Genomic DNA, 23,150 nt, shown 5'->3' with positions numbered 1-23,150 from the left:
GACCCTGTATTTTGAGTTCGGCTACGAGGTATTCAAAGGAGGCATATTCGGCGTTATTGATAAGGGAGAGCTGTGGGGTTTATTAGACCAGGACTAGCGGTGTTTCTTCGGGGAGGATCGCTGGATTTGAGGTTGAGGAAATCGTTCCTAAGATGAGAGAGATCTCTGGTAAGAGTGGAGATGTTAAGTTCGATGTTGCGTAAGGAGTTTGAGATAAGAGTGAGGGGGTAAATAGAGTGAGGGGGGAGGACAAATGGGGTTCGGAGTTAGCTGCAGAGGGGGGTCTGCTCTGAGGAGGCAGTGAGCAGATGCAGGCAGGAGGCCTGTTCTGAGGAGGGGATGAGCCGAGGCAGGCAGGAGAGCAGGGAGGGCTGTAGTTGAAAGGGAAAAAGGAGTGGCATGTCGGGGTAGAGGGGAGATGAGACCTCTGTGGAAGAGAAGTTTGGAGACAGCAAGGAGGTACAGTTGTGCATTGGAGTAGGTGTGAGGGGGGGATAATGGGAAGAGTGTAGTTCTGGGAGGGAGAGGACGAGTTGGAAGAAGAAGGGTGTGGGATAGTGTGATTCAGAGGGTGTGAGGCTGAATTGGGAGGGGAGGAATGAGGGGGTGGAGGAGGAAAGGAAGGGGAATCTGGGTGAGGAGTATTGTGATTCAGCGGGTGTGAGGATGAATTGGGAGAGGAGGAGTGAGGGGGGATGGAGGAGGAATGGAAGGGTAATCTGGGTGAGGAGTCTTGTGATTCAGGGAGAGTGAGGATGAGTAGGGATTGGAGGAGGATTGGAAGGAGAGACTGTGAAAGAGGGCCAGGAGGGTGGAGTAATAGGGAGGGGAATTGGTGGGCTGGGTGGCAGCAAGGGGGATTGGGACTGAGGGGGTGAGGAGAGCATCAAGGGGATATGGGAGGTCATAGTGAGGAAAGAGGGGATGGGTGACAACGTATGTATAGTGTTGATTCACCAACTTGGCAAAGAGGGCTGGACTGGGGAACCAAAAGCAGCCTCACTTCCTTTGTCTCCTCGTGCCTTCACTTTCCATCCGTTCTCTCTCCCCCTATCCATCCTCTCTCTTTCCATCCCTCTTCTCCCACTCTGATCACTTTCTCTTTTTCCTCCTCTCACTCCATTGCTTTCTTTCTCCCTTGAAGCCTCCACTCAAGGGCAAAACATGGGCCCCCGCAGCCCCCACAGTTTGGGGGGCCCAAGCTCCAGAGGTCCCCCCTCAGCACAATACCCTGACCTGAAAGCTCATGATTGAGTCTGGAGGGGGGCTTCGTGTACCTTTCAGGGAGGGTGGGGGCTCATGTTTCGTTACCCAACAGCCTCCACCCATGTCTGGTGCAATTAACCTTTGAGAATTCCAGAAACTGACAGAGGCACCAGGAGCGGCCCTGGAATTCCAAAATAGGCCTCCAAGGTCTCCAACCAACCAGGGAAATGCCAGGTGGAATAAAATCAGTGAATGTGGACCTCTCATCGATGGGCCGCGAGAGTAGAAGATCGACGCTGCGCCTCTGAGGAGGGGTAGACACTGCATTGAGTGGAAACAAATGGAAGTTTTGCTAATTAATGTGCAGGCCAGAGACAGACCCAAAATGCTCCAATAAAGTAATAACACCTGGCAAGTGCACTCTGACATCTCTCAGGAAGAGTAACATTTCCACTGGGTAGAAGTTCACTTTATAGAAAGTAATAGGGAATTTCTAAAGAATATAAAATAAAAATGTGATGAAATTATATATAAAGTTTCACCTTTGACTAATACTGAACATCAGATAGAACACCTGTACTAAAAATATAACATATCATCAAATGTTAAACAACATTCCTAAATATTTCATGTTAAATTCATCACTTTCATGAAATATATTTGTAAATTAAGTTCAATGTTATTTTTACCTCTCCCAGCCCTTACGGTATTGTATGTGCCGAAATTGTCAAAATCTTGGATAAAAGTTATGCATTATTTTATTTGTGCTTCATTTACAAAATATTTTATTCAAATATTAAGTACATTTAAAATATTTTGATTTTAAAACATATTTACTCATACCATTAAATTGACTCCAAAATAGCTTGTGTGAATATATTGCATATATTAGGATTAAATTGTAACCATCAAGGTAAATTCATATAACGTTAGTATAAATAAGAGACTGTGTCCTGTTTACACTTTTAATAATAGGAACTTTGATACTTTGGGCTGATTCACAAAAGTATTTGAGTGCATACAACATACAACAAGAGTAGTACTTCCCATACTTCAAATTACCTTTCGAATAGACCTCAAATTTATGTATAGCAGTGAGAAACTAGGACCGCCTTGCTTTGGGCCTGAAGCAGCACCAAAAATCCACTATTCTCCATAAGGCAGACAGTTAAACAAAGCTAAAAAACAGGAACCAGATTTTCAAAATTAAATTAGCAAATTAGAGTGGGCTAATAAGCCACACACGTCCTACAGTGAGACTTTTAAACAGAGAATGACTAAATGCCAGTGGAAAACCGGGTTGCTGGTAATATTTCATTAGTATGGATTTTAAATAATTCAAGCATTGTGCCAATGCCGTTCTGACAATTACTACCTACTGCCTTTTTATCTTTTTTGTTTAATAAAAGTTTTTCTAGCTGGTGGAAGCTGAAGGCTTTTAAAGAACTTGGAGGTATATGCACAAGAACATGGGATAACTACAGCAAGAGTAGCGCAACACAACTTTCAGCATTGCAGCTCATTGCGGGAAAATAACCCTGTGACAGCGTGGAAATCACAAAACGGCGGTATCATGCAATAGTCTACCAACACTGCGGACAATATCTGTGAAACAACCCCTGCGATAGAAATAAAAACAAATTCCCCAACGCGACAAAATCTGCGATGGGCGCATGCGCAATAAGAAAACAGTGACAACCAATGTGAGGGCAGCAATACTCAAGTGCAATGCGGGAAAATGATACAAGCCCAGCACACCGCAATTGCGATTGAACAAAAATCATCAACAACGGAGTAAGACAAATGCACCCTGGCCAAATGCAGAGGACAACATGTACACCACAACATCCAAGCACCTTGGAAGGACAGAACCGACAGGCACACCGCACGAAAGAGACCAGGAGCGACACAACCACCATGCAGCATACGCACTCAATCAGGTGTGGACCCCAGCAGTGAAAACATCCCTGGTCAAACAGCACCCCCACCAAATTTTAACACAGGACACAACTGGTTCAGCAAATGCTCACAACCTACCAAATCCCATCTGGAATGCAGGGAAACTTAACAACAAAATGTACAAGCTGAGACCTGCAAAGATGTTTATTCACACATGCAGTGCATTTGGGCATTCTCTACCCTCGCATGATTGCCATGGACGGTCACTGTTAGATCTGGGGGTCTCTAGTTGGCAGAGGTAGGTACCAATGTCCAAATAGGGAACCTTGCATCTACTCAGGGTAAGGGTGATACACTCATTAGATAACCCCTGCTCACCCCCTTGGTAGCGTGGCACGAGCAGACAGGCTTATGAAAGGCAATGTGTAAAGTATTTGTGTACCAACACTCATAGTAATACTGTGAAAACACCAAAAATGGACTCCACACCAGTTTAGAAAAATAAAGTATCTTTAGCTAAACTACACAAGACCAAAATGACAAAAATCCAACAAACACAGTTCAAGAATATATTTTTCAAAGGGTTATAGGGTTTGCATCAAAATAATCCACAGTTGCGTCCCTTTTAGACCAAAGTACCTGTAGATGCAACAAAAGTTCCATGTAGAAGCTGCAGCATTGAAAAACAAACAAAGCGTCACTCCTGAGACCGTGGGGAGGCGATGCGACAGCCCCGCTGCATGCAGCAGACGTGTTGCGATGAATCAGGTCTGTATGGGGAGTGTTGCGATACCTTGTATGGATTCCGGTGCATAGGTTCAGGAGGAAGCATCTCGCACAGGCACAATGCGACGATCTTCAGGACGACGATGATCTTCTGTGTGGCAACGATTCACAGCGCAGCGTCAATCTTCTACTCTCGCGGCCAGCTCCCCAATCAGCAGGCAACAACTTCCAGAGGCCCCACAACTGGATGAAGCACTCTAGGAAGAGCTGAACTAACTCAGCAGAGTTCAGGGGAAGGCTGGAAGTGAAGTCCTTTTGTTCCTGGGACTTCTTAACAGGAGGCCAGCTCTCCTCAGGCCCTTGGAGATCTCTTCAAGCAAGGGGATACACCAACAGTAAAGTCCTTCCCTTCTCCTTGGCAGAAAAGCAACTGCAGGTCAGCCCACAAACACACATCAGGACAGTCCTTCCTCTTAAGTCTTCCAGCTTTCTCCTTGGCAGAGGTTCCTTCTTGATTTCAGGATGATCTAATTTTTTGTAGTCTGGGTAGCCCTTTTTATACCACTTTTCTCTTTGTTCTCTGAGGGCAGAGGAGCCTTGGCTTAGTCAGAACCGGTTCTGGTCAGTCCTGGAGCACTTTGTTTACTTGACTTCTTCTTTCCTTTGAGAGAGAGGGGCAGAGTCGTCAGCCGTCCAGCAAGAGGTGGAGCCAGCATTGTGGAAAGCAGGCACAGCCCTATTCAGGCCCAGTGCTATCCCTTCCTACCTACTCAAGATGCAGATGGAGCTATTCAGCCCAGGGATGACTCACTCAGCCTCTGGGAGCCACCCCAGCCCCTTTCACTCACAAACCAGACAGTCAATTAAAAAAACAGGCCAAGGCACACAGAAAGTTCAGACAAGAAAACAATCACTTTCTAAAAGTTCTGTTTTCACAAACAGGATTTAAAAACCACCCTTCCTAAAAGATGTGTTATTAAAATCTGAGTTCAGGGATACCAGACTTTAATTTTCTATCTTGGTCCTATGGGAAGTTATGAAGGTAAACATTATACACAGCATTCCCCATTATAGCATATAGGCAAGATAGCGTTTTAATAGGGAAACACGAAATTGGCTGTAATTCACTACCAGAGCATGTCACCAACACTAGTACATGCTCTACCTTTCACATACACTGCACCCTGCCCAGGGGGTACCTAGGGACTTCCATAGTGGTGTCCAATGTGTACAGAAGGGGAAGGGTTAGGCCTGGCCAGTATGGACACTGGTCAGGTCAGCATGGCAGTTAGCAACTGCACACAGGCACTGCGGTGGCAGGCCGGAGATACCATTTTAGGGCTACTGCTGTGGGTGGCACAATCAGTGCTGCAGGCTCACTAGTAGCATTTGAATCACCAGCCCTGGCACACTTAGTGCACTTTACTAGGGACCTACTGGTAAACCAAATATGGCAATCATGGATAACCAATCACAATAACAGTTTACCTAGGGAGCACTTGCACTTTGACACTGATCAGCAGTGGCAAATCGCCCAAAGCATCTAAACCAGCAAAAACGAAATCCAGCACAGCATCAAAAATACAAGAGGTAGAGGCAAAAGTCAGGGCAAACCATGCCAAAGATGCCAGGTCTAACAGTCACAATGTGACATATTCATGAGAAATGTCAATGATGGTATTCCTATGGGCCATTCCTGCTGCGTTCAACGATGTCCCTGGTACATATGTGCGCCACATTGTACTGCCTCTGCGCGGGTGTGTTCCGATGTCGGAGGGGTGTCATCATCCAAGGGATGAGTGCATATACTTGATAACCTGTGACAGTGCAGGGAGAAAAGAGTCAATACTTAGTTCAGCAGAACGTGACGGCAGGTCCACCAATCCAGTGATGCCTGTGCTGGCTGTGTGTAGAGTGAGTGATCACCAGCCCGCAGGGATGAGCTGATGCTGGCAACTACACCAGCAGTCTGTATAGGGTTCAGGGGTAGGCCAGGATGACCATGGAGTGTTGTGGTTGGTTCTGGTATGAGGACGTGTACTTTGAAATGTAGAATATGATTTGGTCACACGTCCATCCCAACAGTTGTGAATTGTGCTTTTGAGGCATTGTGATGTGTGGTGTGTTTATTTAGTACTTACCAACGAGCAGTCCCATTCCATATGTACCATCCTGGAAGTGCTGGTTGATGATGGACTGGCGGAAGATGAAGGAATCATGCACACTGCATGGGTAGTTGGCAGCAACATTGGTGAAGAGTCCCCGATGGTCCACTATTGCCTGCACATTGATGTAATGCATGTACTTTCTGTTATGGTAGTGGTATGCAGTATCAGCACGGTGCACAAGTGGGACATGTGTACAGTCGATTGCCCCCAACACGGCCAGAAATCCGGCTATGGCGTAGAAGCCTTGCTTGGTCTCCTGCTGTTCCTGCGCAGTGTTGGGGAAGTGAAGGTACTAGGGTATGAAGCTGAGGATGGCATCCAGTGCAGGTGTGATGAACTTTGATAGGGCTGGCTTTGAGACCCCCTGACTCTGGCAGTTGTTGGTTGGAAGGTACCAGAGGCGAACAGGTGCACCACAGCCAGCAACTTTGTTTCTGGAGAAATGTTGGTTCTCTGCTGTTTTGGGACCTTAAGCCTGTGGGCGATGTGGGTCATGATGCAGTGAATGGTTGTCCTTCTGAGCCTGTAGTGTGCAATGACTTCCTTGCGCGTTAGGTCTGTGAGTGTGGTGTGTTTTCGGTAGGTCTGCTGTCTAACTCTGTGCTGCCTCTGTGGAGGTCCGGGGACGGGTCCGGGTCCAGGGAGTGGTGGTGTTGAGTGTTGTGGTCCTGTTAGGGTTTCGAGCTGCATTATGAGTGACTCCATGATGTTGTTCGGTCTTCGGATGTGGCTGTGTGCAGGGCTCTGTTGCCTACTGCAGGTAGTCGTCCGTCTTTACACCTGCTTGAGGGAGGTGTTAAATACCTGCGGCTAACGCGGCTTATCACGTGTTTTCGCGGATCTGTCAGTTCGTTGTGAAAGTGGTGTTGCTGTTTTTTTGTGTGTTTCTGCACAGAAACGCCTACTCTATATCTCATTAGCGTTAGTTGATGGTGTCCACAGTGGTGTTAGGTTTTGGGGATGTTATGGCGAGAATTCTGGCGATATCTGCAGTTTGCACCAGCTTGTGAATGGGGTACTAACTCTATCACAATTTTGATGCGTTAAAGGGGGGATAACTCGGAGATAAATCCATTTGAATATGCCTGAAAGTGTTGTAGACATACAGGCAAAGTAATTTACATCATGAATATGGATGGACTAAGATTAAGGTTTGGATTTAAAATGTTTAGGTAGCCTAAGCCTCTTTTAGGAGAATAAATCTGAAAAATATTGTTTGCCATTTAATAATATTAATTTAGCTATTTAAAGTTATGTCCATTGCTGACAATACCTTCGGTCCCTATTTGTTGCAAACAATTGTCTGTAGTATTTTGTAGAGCCAGATTATAAAGGGACAAACATATTCATATGTCTAGATTTGAAATGCATCACTAAACTGCCTAGGATACTTCTCTATCACGTGAATCCAGATTAGTCTAATTCAACACTATAGGGGTTTTGCTGATAAAACATGTTTTTGTGTCTTTGACATTGTGGTTCTGCAGTGTGTGGAGGCAGAAAGAAGAGACAGAATACTGGACACAGTAATGCATATAGTAACTACCATAGGTAGTGGTTACTATATGTGTCCTATACTACATATGTAAGTATACTTTATTGCTAAAATAGAGAAAGGCATTTGAATTATTGGTCTATAGCTAGGTGATTACATCCATGACCCCAAGTAAAAAATGAGCCAAAACATTTGCCTGAAAAAATACCTACCTGTTTATTCAAATCCAAGTTTCCTTAACAAGTGGAAGCTGGAGAAACACATGCATGAAGAGGTTGGAAAACTTGATTTTGCAAGCAATGAAAAGCTAGACAAGCATGGACATGGGACAGCTCTGCACAAGCAGACGGTTTCAGATGAGTCATAATTACGTTCACCTCTTCATTTATTGCAAATTGAGTTTATCCAATTAGCTTACTACATTTTATAACGTTTTAATTAAAACATTCTCTTCTTTTCTCTTGAATATTTTATTGTCTTTCATCTCTCTTTCGGTGGGGAAGGATAAAAAATACCTGGGTATCTTGATTCCTTCAATGCAGTGTCATTTACCTGGGATTGTTACTTACAGTTAAAGAGTCCTAGGGAATTGGATACTCCATTTATATCTTGGCGGGTTCTGATATCACTCTATACCTTTCCCCTTTTACACCAATCAATCATAATGCTTACTTCTCTCTGGCCCTACCCAGTAGACTATTAGGCAATTATGAGTGGCTCACTGTTCAATGCTATCACACATGTTGCAGGGGGAACAAATCAAATAACTTGATACATCCAAAAAAGATTACAATCAGGATAAATCTGAAAGAATGTTTTTTTTTCAAGGTCAGATGGTGGGGCTTATCCCCAGAAAATAAACTGGCTCTCGGGAAAATATCCAGGTTGAAAAAATTATAAATAACATATAATTTGATGACAGGATCCCTCTGCAGCATTTAGGGTAATGGGCAAGTGTCAATCCTCCAGTCTTTTGAAAAGTTTACATTCAAACCTGGGTAAATCGGCTCACTGTTGCGTGAAATGTACCCTGATATGCATGGGAAATGTTGTAGGGCGTGGGGTAAATATTAGATCACATCAATGAGGTGTTTGGCTAAGTGAAACATGCTTAGCCTTTGGTTAAAATTCTAGGTCTATGAGTGCTTGGTTTGAAAAATGCATCAGACAGTAACAAAGTGTTACTTAGCCATATGCTGTTAGCAGCAAAACAAGAAGGCACAGGTCATTAGAAAAACAGTGTCCACCACAGTTCGTGATTGTGCCCGGAGACTCTAGAACATATTAACCATGGAAATGGTTACTGACTCTTTATGAGTACTGTATTTTTATTGTTTTGTGGAAGCCATAGTTGCACTTTCTGAGCCATGGTACCAGCAAGAAAGCTTCTAATTTAGGATGGTTTGAGCATTGAATGTGTATTTGGGGAACCCCTAATTCAGCACTGAGAAGGCATGAGGGCGTCTATTCAGGTCATGAGGCTCGTCCTCTTTGGGCCACCCTGTATAAAGGTGAACTGTGACCTCCCAATGCAGGGTATGGTAGCTAAGCTCATTTTTGTGTCTGCATTTATGGGAATGTAGGCGGGTACAGAAAGGGAATTTCCCAATTCTGTGACTCACTGCTGCATTTGCTCTTTAATTGGCTCTCTATTTGTTATGCTTCTGTGCCAAGGTCAATACAATACTGTGAACAAATAAAATTAAATAATTGACTCATGATATATGTAGTAAGTGGATTCATTCATCTCTTCCTTCTTTCTGAAATGTGTACAAATATCATCTTTTTATATATATGTTTTTTATATTTGTTTTCCATTGAGTTTGTAGCCAAGGCTGTAGTGCCAGTTAAGTAAATGTACACACATTTTTGTTTAAAATGCACTCATTGTGCTATATCAATATCCATACCTCTGAGGACCGAACTTTAAACCAGTAAATAGATTGTTCACCCTCCAGCCCAGCCTGTGAGTCTTCCTACGTTCTCAATGCCCATTGACTATGCGCTCAGTTGCTTACACTCCCTGGAGCTGTAAAAACCACAGGTGTCACAGATAGAGATTGAAGAAACGCCTAGTACATAGCTATGGTGTCCTAGTTTACGGAGGAGGAAATAATAGGTAATAGCTTATAGACTTAAAATGTTATTATGAAGTCTGGGTAACGCCTAATATGGTGTTACAATTTCACTGCAAATCACAAGAGAAGATAGCATCAATTGCATGGAATGTCTAATAATATGTGCTAGTATGGCATTATTCATGATTACTGGGCACTCAAATCATATTCAGAGGCAAATTGCCATTCTCCAGATTGAAGGGCACTGGATAGTACTATGAAATATCGAGCAGAGCCATTTCAGTCAGTGTTCCTCAGAAGTGGAATAAGCTACCAGATGACATGTGCAAGGAAGATAGACTGTTTCGATTTAGGAAAAGGCTTAAGACAATGCTGTTTTTAGAGACCTTTGATTAGGTCCATTATGTTCATCGTCAGGCTTCAGGGGCACAACGGAACGCGGACGGCCGCTCTATGACACAGCGCTTAGAGACCTTTTTGGTGATTAGCGCTCTACAAATGTAATAATAAAAAAACTGCATAAGCATATTGTGGCACCAGGGTATTGGTGGATCAAGACCGAGAGACAAATTATCAAAACGTAAGTGCATTTAAATAAAGTATAGATTTAATATTCTTCACATATGTGCACCTTGAAAATATATCTTTAATGTATATTTTGTCAAAGTACATATATGTGAGGTTAGGTATAGAAAATCCCTATTTCCTTGCCGTTTGATATTTTGGCCTCGACATTCTGTTGGTCACCATTGTACTGCACTCATTGAGGGTGCATCCTGCATCCAATTTGAGTCCTAACAATGGGTTTTGGGAGACTCAGTGACAGGGAGGGGCATTGTTTTTAATCAATCTCCAGTTTTGCAAATGACACAACATTTCCTGATTGAGCTATACATTCCTGATGAAAGCACTGCCCTTCTGGAACAACTCATTGAGCTTCTCAAGCTACACAGTGTACATCATTTGCTTCAGAAGAACACAAAAGGTACATTGATCTGTACACCTGCGCCAGCAGCCTATTAAACAGGGTAGAGTAGGTCCATGACAGATACATTGATTACCTTTGTCTGAGCTGAACACGTCAGCACGGCTCGGTCTTAAAGGCCAGGTCTACTGAATACTCGAATTTTGAAACTCAAGCAAGCAACACTTGACAACCTAATATTATGACCTCTAAGGCAAACCAATGTATGTTTCTGCAAAGATATATTTTTCTTTGCTTTGAACAGATGAGTGAACAGCTGATGTTTTTAAGTCAAATTGTCTTCCAATAGAATGTCGATGGGTGCGGCAGTGTTAGCAGGACAAATCCATTCATGCAACTTTAAAAGAGGACACAAGATGGAGTGCCAAGTAGTCACTACTACTGCCATCAAACTCGGATCACCATATAGTTATTATTGAAGGATTCCAAATGCGTCTTCCCTTTGCTAAATACGCAAGGTAATTTCGCAATTTAGAAGCAATTATGAAAGAACTACAATTACCGAAACCTTTGCACAAAGGACACCAGTACATTTTTAAGCATTGATTTTAAACTTTCTGTTTCAAAGGGTCACATCATTTTAAACATATGCAGTCCCAACAATAATTTATATGTTCATTTATTTCTGTATCAGATACCCCACTATTTTGGAGGTCATGCATTGTTTGTTAATGTGATCTCATCAGCTTCAAAGAGCATGAAGAAAAATTCCAACCAGCTGATACCATGATATAAAGTCGCATGTAAACACAAATTCAACCAACAAGTCTTCAAAATGTCTGAAAAACGTATATGTGGCTTGTACACAAACAATATTAAATATGATGCTTCATTTGTTTCCCTATCTTGTTCTTTAAATCTTAATTAAACTAATTGCTTAAATAAATAAATAACAGCTGCTATTGCCCACAGGTACCAGCAATAGGGCTGTTATCACCCCCCCTACTGCAAGCTTGGCTCAAAAAAAGCAGCAACAAAGCCTTGAGACCTATGAAACAATGTGGCACAATTTAATCAGACCACACCAACACGCTCCATATTTGTTTGGCCTAGGATGCCACATTTTGTAGAAAAAAGCAAGCACTGCAGTTTCAAATCCCAAAATATGCAGTATTTTTGCGGCAGACAGTTAATATCCTTGTAATGCAAGTACTGCTCAGTCTTTGGGATGTCACTCCTACAGTCTCTGTTAAGACGCAGTCTGCGTTCTTCCGAGTGGCCTGCAGCACCGTGCCTGGGAATTAGAGTGTTTCTGGTACCAGAGAGTGCAGATATACTTTTGAACATGCTGCTCTCCCTGGCATCTGACAACCCCCATTTCGAAGGTGTATATGGCAGCAGAGGGCTGAAGGAGGCACAGGGCAGCAGGGGTGTGATGGGCATGACACAAAGGGCAGTGGAGAGGGAGGAGGCCCTCAGTAATAGCCTGGCTACACCTTGCTAGCACAGGAGGCGGGCCCTGTGCTTATGCAAGCTTGTAACCGGAAGGTGACAATAACTTGACACATCTGCCACCAGCTGGGCTGTTGCTCACCCTCGTGTTATCTGCTCAGTGGCAGGGCAGAGACAATAAAACAGAATCCGCCTAATATGAGAAAATTATTTTTCAAATAAATTTTTGAAGGCACATTTGTAAAAATCGCAGAAATGTTCATAAGTGCTGATTGTTTTTTGTAGGGGGCTCGTAAAGTTGTGATTTCCTGGGGGTCAATTTATTGGAGTGCTGTATCTGTTGTCCAAAACTGATGTAAAGTTTCTCCTATTGAATGTGTTGCGGCCCCTGCTTTTTGTTCCAGTGCACTGGTCAAAGGAGAGTCTCTTCCGGTTTGAATTATTTCTATTCCAACTCTGCCTATTGATGAAGTGGAAAAGAAAAAGAAATATTGAAAATACCATGGATTGTTGACTTCTCAATTAATCTGCAACTGATAGGAGTTGCAGGCTAAATGACTCAGTCCTTGAGCACCAGAGGAGCACCATGCTTTAATGGGAATGACCACGTGGTCCACAGTAATCTCTGTATGTATATTGTCCTGACATGGCCTAGTATAAGGCTGAATTCATTCACTTATATAAAGTGATCTAATGCCAGAGACCCAAACTTCCACTTCAACATTATTGCAGTGATTTACAGGAAGTAATTTATCCTTACTATTCTTGTATCAAGGTTAATGTTCCACTGTTTATGCATTTAATACATAGGATCACCCAATTTGGGTGTGCCTGAAATCGAAGAAAATAAACATTTCTTTTCTTGAGTACCCTCACTCACCCAGGGTTGCCCCTAGGTGACATGCTTCATCATTGGGGCCATCCCAAGCATCTACTGCTTGGGGCGTGCTGCGACTTGCAAAGGATACGTAGGAGCACTGGATTGTGAGTCTATGTGTAGTGCAGTGTTAGGGTTGGAGTAGTGTATTGTGCGAGTTTTAAAATTACCTAACCGGTAAGCCTATAATTTATTCCTGCTTCTAGGAAAAAATATATGTTATTTGGTTAAATGTCCCTAGTAATCAATCAACATGTTTCAAGGTATCCCATATACCTTTTCCTGAGGACAACATGGGGGCCAGCCCCATGTGTACTACTCCGGTGAATGAACCTAGATTAGGTGAAAATGAAAACAAAATTCAGAGCACACATCTATTATGTGTGTTTTCAAATTAACCATACGGTTTAGCGTTGTACCCGCAGTATCTGTATTGTGGGAGAAAAATAGGCAGAACCATTTGAGAAATTCAGACTCCAAGATACTAGGTAAGTGTGGGCTGTTTGTATGATTCAGTAAGGCTCAAATACTCTCAGCCCCACTTCACTCTCTTGTGCTGTGCAGATCCCTTATTTTAATCTATATATTGTAGTACTTGCACTCCATTAAACACATTCTTATTCAGTTTTATCTGTGGTACCTCGTTGCTTTCCTCACTTGATGAGATTTGGAAGTCGCAGGAAATTTAGAACAGATCCATGGACACAGCATGCAGCCCAGAACTGCTCTTCCTCCAACTAAATTATGAGTGTCCTGTGTTGAATTGGTAGAAGTTAGACAACGATTTAGAACTAACATGATTTATATTATGTGGTATACACAACCAGTAATGATTCTTTGAGTGGTCCCATCTTTGACTGGCAATAGTGCCAGACGTAAATCAAACAATGAAACTAGCTCTTGAATGCATTGATTACTAGTTTGGTTTAAACGGAGTTGCTAATTAATATTGTTCCTGTATGGCTGACATTACTTAACAAATATTGTAAAAATATTCTTAATGCAGTTACCAATGGTACCTTTACATGTGTGCTTATGAATAACAACTTCAAGTTTTTGTCCTCAATGTCCCACTTGCCTCCAACTATTTTTATAACTCAGACATTTACATTTGTAATTGAAAGTTCAACAACTTTGGGTCTCCTCCCTAGAGCTACATATACAAATAGACCTCCTGATACTCCCCCTTGACTATGTGACTTAGCTGGTAGAGAAGAACAAGATTTTGAAACCCAGACAGAGGAACCTTTTCAGTTTCCCAGGTGTTATTTGTTCATACTGTATCAAAGGTAAATATGAGATTACAGTGTCAAGTTAATTTAATAACTGTTGGCTCTCTAATATGACCCATGGCAGTTATCTGGCACTATTTCTTAACATTGCATTATTTGACAGAGTTCTACTGGGTCTAAGATTGAGTGTTACGACTAGGTACAAGGTACTTGAATGTCCAGTCCTACCCGCTCGCACTTCTTCTGGCCTCATAAGGTCATCGGTGAAGCAGTGTTTGACCAGGATGGTTTCTTTGGCTATGCCTGCCCCTAAATTTCTGTTATCCAAAACCTTTGAGTACAAGTCTGGAAAGAACTTACATACCCCAACATTCCACATTTTAATTGATAGTTTTGCAGTGAGTCAGAGGTTCCATATGTCTCAATATCCAGGTTACAGCTGTTGTGTCATGTATGCTCTCTGCCTTGAGGGCTTTAAATTCCAACAGATCAAATTTCTTAGTAGACATATATCTCAGTTACAGAACAGCATTAGTAGTTCAATGATAATTCCTGAATTTAAAATATCATAGAACACTCAACACAACATAAGGATAAAATGAGAAGCTAAATGTATTGTGGTCTTTATTGAACTCAGGCATACAGCAGAATTTTGGTAATTGGTTAATTGAGTAGGGGGGTGCTTCCATATATCTAACCAAGCTGAGGTCTTGTGCAGTAGTGGCTGCTACAGGGCTGTGGTGGTGGGACTGGGAGGGGGGGGGTTAAAAAAGAAAAATCCACGTACCAGTCAGCCACTGCTGCCCCTCTGTCTGATGCGGAAACAGGAATCACAGAGGCTTCCAGACTCCCCTAAGCCAATCACGACGCTGCTGTCACCAGCCGTGGTTTGGGAGCCTGTGCATGTTCTCCACTGAGGCTATGCAATACAGCCAGATGGAGAGCATGCTAGGTGCACATGTCTGTTTGGCTGGCCCAAAACGGCCGGCCAAACCATTATTGTACCATCCACATGGGTGACATATGAAATCATGGCTTCAGACAAGAGGTGGAAAGAATGTTTTGTTCTGTCTATGGAACTGGCAGAATTTGGCGACTCTACGTTACATAAGCTCTGCCCAAAATTCCACCAATCGCCAATCCACATTTTTTCCCGCAAGGCTACAGAAATGCGAGCACAAGTTTGATTTAGAGTCCCCTAGTGTGATTTCCGAACAGAGGCAGTCATGGTCGGTTATGGTGAGAGGGCTGCTTCTCGAGTTTATTTTCTACTTGCGCTGCAGCTTGAATGGATGCATGATCTTGTGCACCACATGGTGACATTTGCACTGATTTCCGTGGAATATCGCAGTTTTTAATGTAATTCCACAGAATTCCACGGAGTGAAACTTCATGAGTTCCACTCACCCCTACTTCAGACCTGCCAATGCCTGAGCTGAAGTTTAAATACTTGATAAGTAACTGGACCTAGTAAGCAATAGTGTTATTAAGTGAGGAGGATTATCATTAACTTCAACTAATAATCAATTTTCTCACTTCATGTACACACACACACACTATATATATATATATAAATATTTATATATCCATACTAATATAATAAAGAGAGAGCCCAAACCTTTGAGGCGGGTAATCTCAGGAACCACAGCACCAATCAGAACACCCAATACAGTGTTGGAAAGGGCAGTTGCAGCAGAAGGACATAGGCTATGCAGACGCCCACCATATACATTTAAAAGGTAAAATAATTGTGCCAGCAAAGTAGTCCCTTGTGGGCGTGTCTGTGTTGTGCTGTGGGCTTGACAAACGCTGGGGCCGTGTGGTACAATCCGCCCTTCATGCCATGTCTAATATCATGTGCTAATCCCACCCTGCTCCCTTTAAATATCCCTGCATCCCATAATCATAACCCACCCTTACTCCTTGAAATACCCCAACACCCTTAAACACTAACCCATCTTAACCCTATAAATATACCCTGTACCCCAAAACCCAAACCTATCCCTAAACCCTAAAAATACCCCTGTATCCCAAACCTAGCCCTGAGCCCTATCAATACCCCTGTACCTCAAAACCCAAACCTACCCCTGAACCCTAAAAATACCCCTGTACCCCAAAACCCAAATCTAGCCCTGAACCCTAAAAATACCACTGTACCCCAAAACCAAACCTACCCCTCAATCCTAAAATACCCCTGTACCCCAAAACCCAAACCTAGCCCTGAACCCTTAAAATACACCTGTACCCCAAAACCCAAACCTACACCTGAACGCTAAAAATACCCCTGTACCCCAAAACCTAAACCTAGCCCTGAACTCTAAAAATAACCCTGTACCCCAAAACCCAAACCTACCCCTGAACCCTAAAATACCCCTGTACCCCAAAACCCAAACCTAGCCCTGAACCCTTAAAATACCCCTGTACCCCAAAACCCAAACCTACCCCTGAACGCTAAAAATACCCTTATACCCCAAAACCCTAACCTAGACTGAAACCTAAAAATACCCCTGTACCCCAAACCCCATACCTATCCCTAAAACTACCCCTGTACCCCATAACCCAATGCAGCATTGGAAAGGGCAGTTGCAGCAGAAGGACATAGGCTATGCAGACAGCCACCATATACATTTAAAAGGTAAAAGAACCGTGCCAGCACAGTAGTTCCTTGTGGGCGTGTCTGCGTTGTGCTGTGGGCGTGTTCTAGGGGCGTGACAAACGCTGGGGGCGTCTGGTACATTCCGCCCTTCATGCCATGTCTCATATCGTGTGCTGTGGGCGTGTGGTGGGGCTTGGGCATGTGTGGGGCGTGGGATTATGAAAAGCGAGCGTTGTGCCCAATAGTTCATTGTTTTTTCTTCACAGGTTCTGTATATTCCAACTCTGGGTGTGCTTGCTGCGCGCTCCCAGTGACGTGCACCTGCTTTACTGTATGTAGGTCAGGCATGGCGCTATTCCCATGGGCCGGAAGGAGCGCAAACAGGGGCCATTGTGCAGGAAATCTAATCTTGCATTAACTTCTGGTGACGCCTGAAGCGCACACTCGATATTTTCTACTTCTGTTGCGCACAAGCCTTGCGCCACACACATCCTGACACAAGGCCCGCCTCCATGGAAATAGCAAGAAAGGGACTATCCCTCCCCCGGTAAGTACATTGGTGGCACGGCGGACCACATCTCCAGCAACATACTCATGTTTTTTCACCACCCATTTAAAAAATGCACAGGTCTCTCTCATTGATGGCCAGCACCGACATACACTTTTAGACACACCTCCCGCCAGAAGTTCTACAATTGCAAACTTTAGAGCTGGGGAGCTAGGTTCGAATCTCGGCATCAGCTCAACATCCTGTGATTTCAGGCAAATCGCTTTGTCTCCCCGTGCCTACCACAAATGAATGTGTTCTTGTGTAATGTAAATTGTGCTCATGCCATGTGGTCGAGTTTGCGCAATATAATATTGCAAGGAAAAATAAAGTAGGGAAACTCCAGTTCACACACTACTGACCTGCACTCTTAAGTGCATCAGCAGTGCACTGTGAATTGGAGTGTTTCACAGGCATGTCACAGATAAGAAATGCTATCCAAACGAAATCCCCCCAAAAAATATATTACTGCTACAAAACAGGTGGTTTCCTGGGTCCTTCCAACGCACTCTGGACTGGCGACCTCCAGAGATAGAAACAACTCTCCTGCAGATTATGGAGGGCGCTCACATATTAGGATTTAGGCATTAGTAATGGTCATTTTTATTGAGCAATATTTTCTCTTCTGGGGGCGTGGACAATGGGCGCCGCAATCAGCAAGGGGTGTGATCAATGGGCGCGACAATCGGCCGGCAGCAATTCATACCGGGACAACGTCGGGACGGGCTGCTAGTATATTTATATATATACAAAGCACCTATATTATGTTGTTTCACTTTATATTTATAATTATCTAATGTTAGAACATTTAAGTTATAGTATTATATACACTGTCATTGGATAATTACTTTTGCAATTTGACGTAATTAACCTGGACATTTTAAAGCAGATTAATTGCACTACATTTCTGTTTGCTCAAAAGTGAAAATTGGTCTTGTTTGCTTTAAACCAACAATTGACAGCACATTGAAGAAAAGTTGGAATGCTATTCGCTTATTTTTTTAATTTGTATCATTGTACATTTATTTAAATCTAATCAATCGTTTCAATAAGTGTATCAAGAAAATCAGAGTGCAAAAATGGGTTAAGGACATGTAGAGTAATAACATTAGCTTTAGGCCTTAAAATTCGAAAAGAAGGTTTCGAAGGAGAACTATGTTTTGTAAAATTCAGAGTTCACCATTATAAGTTAACACTACAATAGCTTTCAATGGCGAATATCGGTGAATAGTAATGGCAGACAGTTACCGGTTTTATGTTATATGTCAGAGTTTGAAGTGGATTTATATTTAAAAGCATTCTATGCATATTTTTAGAGCTGCATGTTTTTTCCTTACGAATATAGGTTAGGAACATTTTCAATTAACAATGACCTTTGAGGCACTGTGCATTTTCATACAGTAGAAAGTGAGATAGGTGGCGAATTAGTTTCAATACACCAGGTTCCTTTTCTTATTTTCAGGTTATTAGTTTTTATCCAGTTGGCAGGTCTTGGGCTCTATGGCATTCAGTTTGCAATTTTAAACCAACTCTTCCACCGTACAGAAAGCCCCAAGGTGTTCTGAAGAGATGTTGCCAAGCTCATTCAGGAAAGGTATTTTGTACAGTAACTGACCTTTCATACCTGTTTAAGTGAAACTTCCTTTTGTTTGAAGATAACATTCTCTCTTGCCAACGATCAGTCGACAACACTGCGTATTACTGATGCTTTTATCGACTGTGAGAGTACAGTCTATTCAGCGTTGTTTTGTTTGCAAGGCTCATCTGTGCTTACATTGAAATTCATTAAAAATATATATATATTTTAGGTTTTCCAAAAAAGAATAAAAATGCCAAAATGCCCGTTATTTTATCACTCTAAATATTGTTTTAACAAAAGAGCATAAACACTGTCAACAGCTGTGCATTCAAGTGTGACACCGGGAGCTTATCCCAAAGGAACAAAGTGGGAAGTCAACAGTTTATGGGTACAGCTATATTTTACAAAATGTCATTATGGTTAACGTTGAGTAACATCAAAACACTTTGGTATCTTCTCTTGAAAGTGCAAGCTCATCTCATCGAGCAAAGACAGCCATGTGAGTAAAGAAGAATACATTACAAAGCATTTTAGGTTGTTCTGTCTCATACATGGTTGTGCTTTACGTGGGAGTCTCTCTAAAAACACACAAATAATTTCCTTATCAGAGTATATAGTGACGTCTCTAGTTACCTCCACTAGAGACGAATTGTGGCATGCTACTCACTTGTAATAGGAGTATTGTGCCAGAGCAAGCAGCCAGGGTGCAATACATAGCTGCAGTTTAAGCAACACAAGTGAGAATTAGCTTTTTCTTATGATCTGTGATCAGTAAAAAAGAGAAATGTGTGTCAACATGTTTTTTTTACATGTCATCAGTCATTACGCATTTTAAGCTATGGTATTTTTTAACATGAGGTACATTGTACTGATGCTAAAAACTTTTTCAATTTATTGAAGGTTTTTTGCTGTGTTTAATTTTGAAACAGGCATTCAGCATTCTTTATTTAAGTCTGCAACCAAGGTATCTGTTTCATATGGAAGAGCAAGACAGTAAGGGCATGATGTATCAGAGTTTTTGCATAGCCATCGCGCAAGGCGCTAAAGTGGATGCAAATTCTAGATTCAGATTTACCAATGCACGTAAGGCCACCCTGCGTGGCTGGGTAAATCTGGTTTAAGGCATGGAAGTGCACATCACTGCCTTGCATTACACTGCATGGTGAGGGCATTGCATTGGGGGAGAGTGGGTTTTCATACACATCCACTGAAGCATTCTAAGGCATTTCCTGATATACCAACATAGGTAGACCTGGAAATGCATCAGGAGTATATGCCTCTGCACCTCTGGGAGATATCTTTATTTATCTTTATAGATTCCCGTTTCTAAGTTTGCTACATTCTGAAGTACGAAAGAGGAAAATGCACCTGAGAGCTATTTGTAGGCAGAAAGGTACCCCTTGCTGCACACAAATAATCCTGTGTGCAAAGCAGGCACCCTTGCACCATGGTGTAATGGTACCTTGCATTGGCGCAAGGCAGCACGTTGTGCAACAGTGCAGACAGAGAGCTGTAAATATGGAGCATTCCTGCCCACTCCCTTTTACAAAGCTCAATGTAGCACAGCAAGTTGTATTGCTGCATTGCGTAAAAGTAATATACATCTGCCCCATTGGATGTGAGCAGTTTGTGGGAAGGATGATGGTGTGGCCATTTACTATAAGGAATAAAAGGCCCTCTTCCATATATTAAAACTATATTGCAAGTCACTTCAGAGTTCCAGGACCTATAAAAGAAAAACTGAATTCAAACTTATTTTGCTAGATGATCATGGAACTCAGTGACTTGCAATGTGCTAATAATGTATGGAAAGGGGTACTTTATCTTTACTCATATATGAATAATCCAAGTCCTATAATGTTATGCAGTTGACATTAGCAACCAATGTTTTGCAGAATGAAGCAATCAATCAGGGTTTTGTAGAGTGCACTACTCACCCGTTTAGGTCTCAAGGCGCTGAGGGGTGGGTGTGAGCAGCTCTGTTGGGGTCATTCGAAAAGCCAGGTCTTTCCGGAATTGGTGCAATGACGGGCTTCGCCGATGGCGAAGGGGGAGATTGTTCCAGTTCTTGGATGCAAGGTAGGAGAAGGACCTTCCACCCACTCTGGTCTTGTAAAAGCATGGGACGGTGGCTAGGGAAAGGTCGGCCTGGTGGAGGTTTCTCTAGGGTGCATGGAAGCAGAGGTGGTCATTGAGGTATTGAGGTCTGATATTGTGGAGGGCCTTGTAGGTGTGTGTGAGCAGCTTGAAAGTTTTTCTTCTTTTGAAAAGGAGTCAGTGGAGGTTGTGGAAGTGTTAGGTGATCTGGTTGTGTCATGGGATATCGAGGATTAGTCTGACTGAGGCGTTCTGGAGGAGTTTTTTGTTGATTCTGGCATAAAGGGCATTGCCGTAGTCCAGTCTGCTGGTGACGAGTGCGTGAGTGACCATTTTCTTGGAGTCGAGGGGAATCTAATTGAATGTCTTACGTAGTATATGGAGGGTATTGAAGCATGTGGAGGAGATGACGTTAATCTGGCAATTCATAGTGAGCGATGAGTCTGTTTTCTCCAATTTGAGTTTCAGGCAGCTGTTCTCCAACCAGGTTGCAACGGCTTTCATCCCTTCTTGGAAGTTGTGCCTGGTGATGTTGGGTTCCTTAGTGAGACAGATGATGGGCAGGGTGTCATCAGCGCAGGTTGACGATGTTGAGCCTGTGGTTTCTGCGGATGGTTGCAAGGAGGGCCATGTAAACATTGAAGAGGCTGGGGCTGAGGGAGAATCCTTGGAGTCCTCCGCATCTGATCTGAGAGGACTGGGGAATCTTATTCTCTTTGTTCTGCCTGTGAAAAATCAAACATGGCAGCTTTGGATGATTTCATCCAGTCCTGTAAATTTCACTTGGTTGTGCTGTCTTGTAATGTGCTTTATTGGTCAGAGTTTACCTTTTTAAAAATTGTATGTTCTAGCAATACATATCAAGGTGTGGACCATTAAGATGTTGCAATTGAGATCATGGGACTCTCCCCTTTCATTTATGTAAACCAATATTAAAAATGATTCAATTACACTTACAAAGTATAGGAGAGGGCCGTGCTTCAGAATATTATTGTCTGAAATATACATCATGAACTAACTATTGTATTAAAAAATGTTTGTATATTGGGCCTAGGTTTTCTACTATTAAGTCCAATAGGGCAATATTTTTTGTAAATGATATCGAAACTCATTCAAGCATCTGCTATTGTCGTAGGGTCATGACTTTTCTTTATGAAATTCCACAGAGATATTACAGACATAGTCACAGGACTCACTCATATATCTGTTCCAAAAGTCCAATGCCATTGCTGTACCGAGTGGGTACTTACCTATTGAGTTGGTGATGGTCTAATCTTAAAATATGGACTCCCTCCATTATCTCACTGTTCTTGGGTATGGAGAGAGAGGTTGGTGTGTTGATGTTTTGTAATGGGGGAAGGGTTGAGGCAATAGGAACAGAGTCACAATACCATGTGTGGTTTGAGTCATTCAGTGCAAGAGGGCATGTATTGTTTGGGCAGACGGACCAAGGGTGTCAGTCATATTCATATTAGTGTAAAGATTCAGAATGGATCTGGAGGGTACATGATCTCATGTCCCATTAATGCTTCTGTTCCTGCTACTATCACTGTTAGGGTGATGCTGAGACTGCCCGGGAAGCGCAAAGGAGAGAGATGACCTACAGGATGTGCGTGCAGTGTACAGTGTGCGGGCCAGGTCACCTGTAGTATTTAGGGCCTGTGGAGAGAGGGAGAAAATGTATTAGGCACACTTACAAACTGTGAATGTGATGATTGAATATTGTAATGCTGCTTTCAAGATTTGTGTGCAAATAATGTTGCATGTTTAAGCTCTGTATGATCCAATCTATTTTAATAAAATATACCTTAATACTAATTTAACTGATTGAAAAAGGCACTAAAGCAAACTTCATTAAACTATAAACTTGCTGAACAAAGTGTGAAATTCGCTTTATTTTGTTTTGCTTTGTAAAAGTGAATTCACTGGTAATTATTTTATGATTTGCAGGTGTTACTTAGAAGATGGGCCTTCAAAAGGTGCCTGGCTCAACAGGTCGAATATTATTTTTGCGGGTGGTGATAAGTGGACAGTGGATCCAAGAGTTTCAATTGAAGCAGCAAATCAAAGGGAATACAGTCTTCAGATTCAAAGGGTGGATGTCTCAGATGATGGACCATACACCTGCACGGTACAAACTCAGCAAAGTCCAAGATCATTAATGATCCACTTAATAGTACAAGGTAAGCATTCAGAATGCAGAACGTCTTCCTCGATGGGGCCAATATATTTGCTCTATGGCTTGAATTTCATGTAAAATTTGGAAGAGCATT

At 42.6% G+C, this 23,150-nt stretch overlaps 1 protein-coding gene across 1 annotated transcript in view; it reads left to right on the top strand.

Moving 5' to 3' along the window:
* NEGR1 (neuronal growth regulator 1) overlaps positions 1 to 23,150 on the top strand; it is a 1,973,203-nt gene that overhangs the window by 540,378 nt on the left and 1,409,675 nt on the right. Inside the window, exon 2 of the mRNA XM_086953859.1 lies at positions 22,828 to 23,060. Within this exon, the coding sequence (XP_086809985.1) occupies positions 22,828 to 23,060 (233 nt within the window). The remainder of the gene's footprint in view (positions 1 to 22,827; positions 23,061 to 23,150) is intronic.

This window comes from Lissotriton vulgaris, chromosome 1_1 (genome assembly GCF_964263255.1).
Source record: "Lissotriton vulgaris chromosome 1_1, aLisVul1.2, whole genome shotgun sequence".
NCBI classification, from domain to species: Eukaryota; Metazoa; Chordata; class Amphibia; order Caudata; family Salamandridae; genus Lissotriton; species Lissotriton vulgaris.
This window is presented reverse-complemented; position numbering and strand designations above follow the sequence as displayed.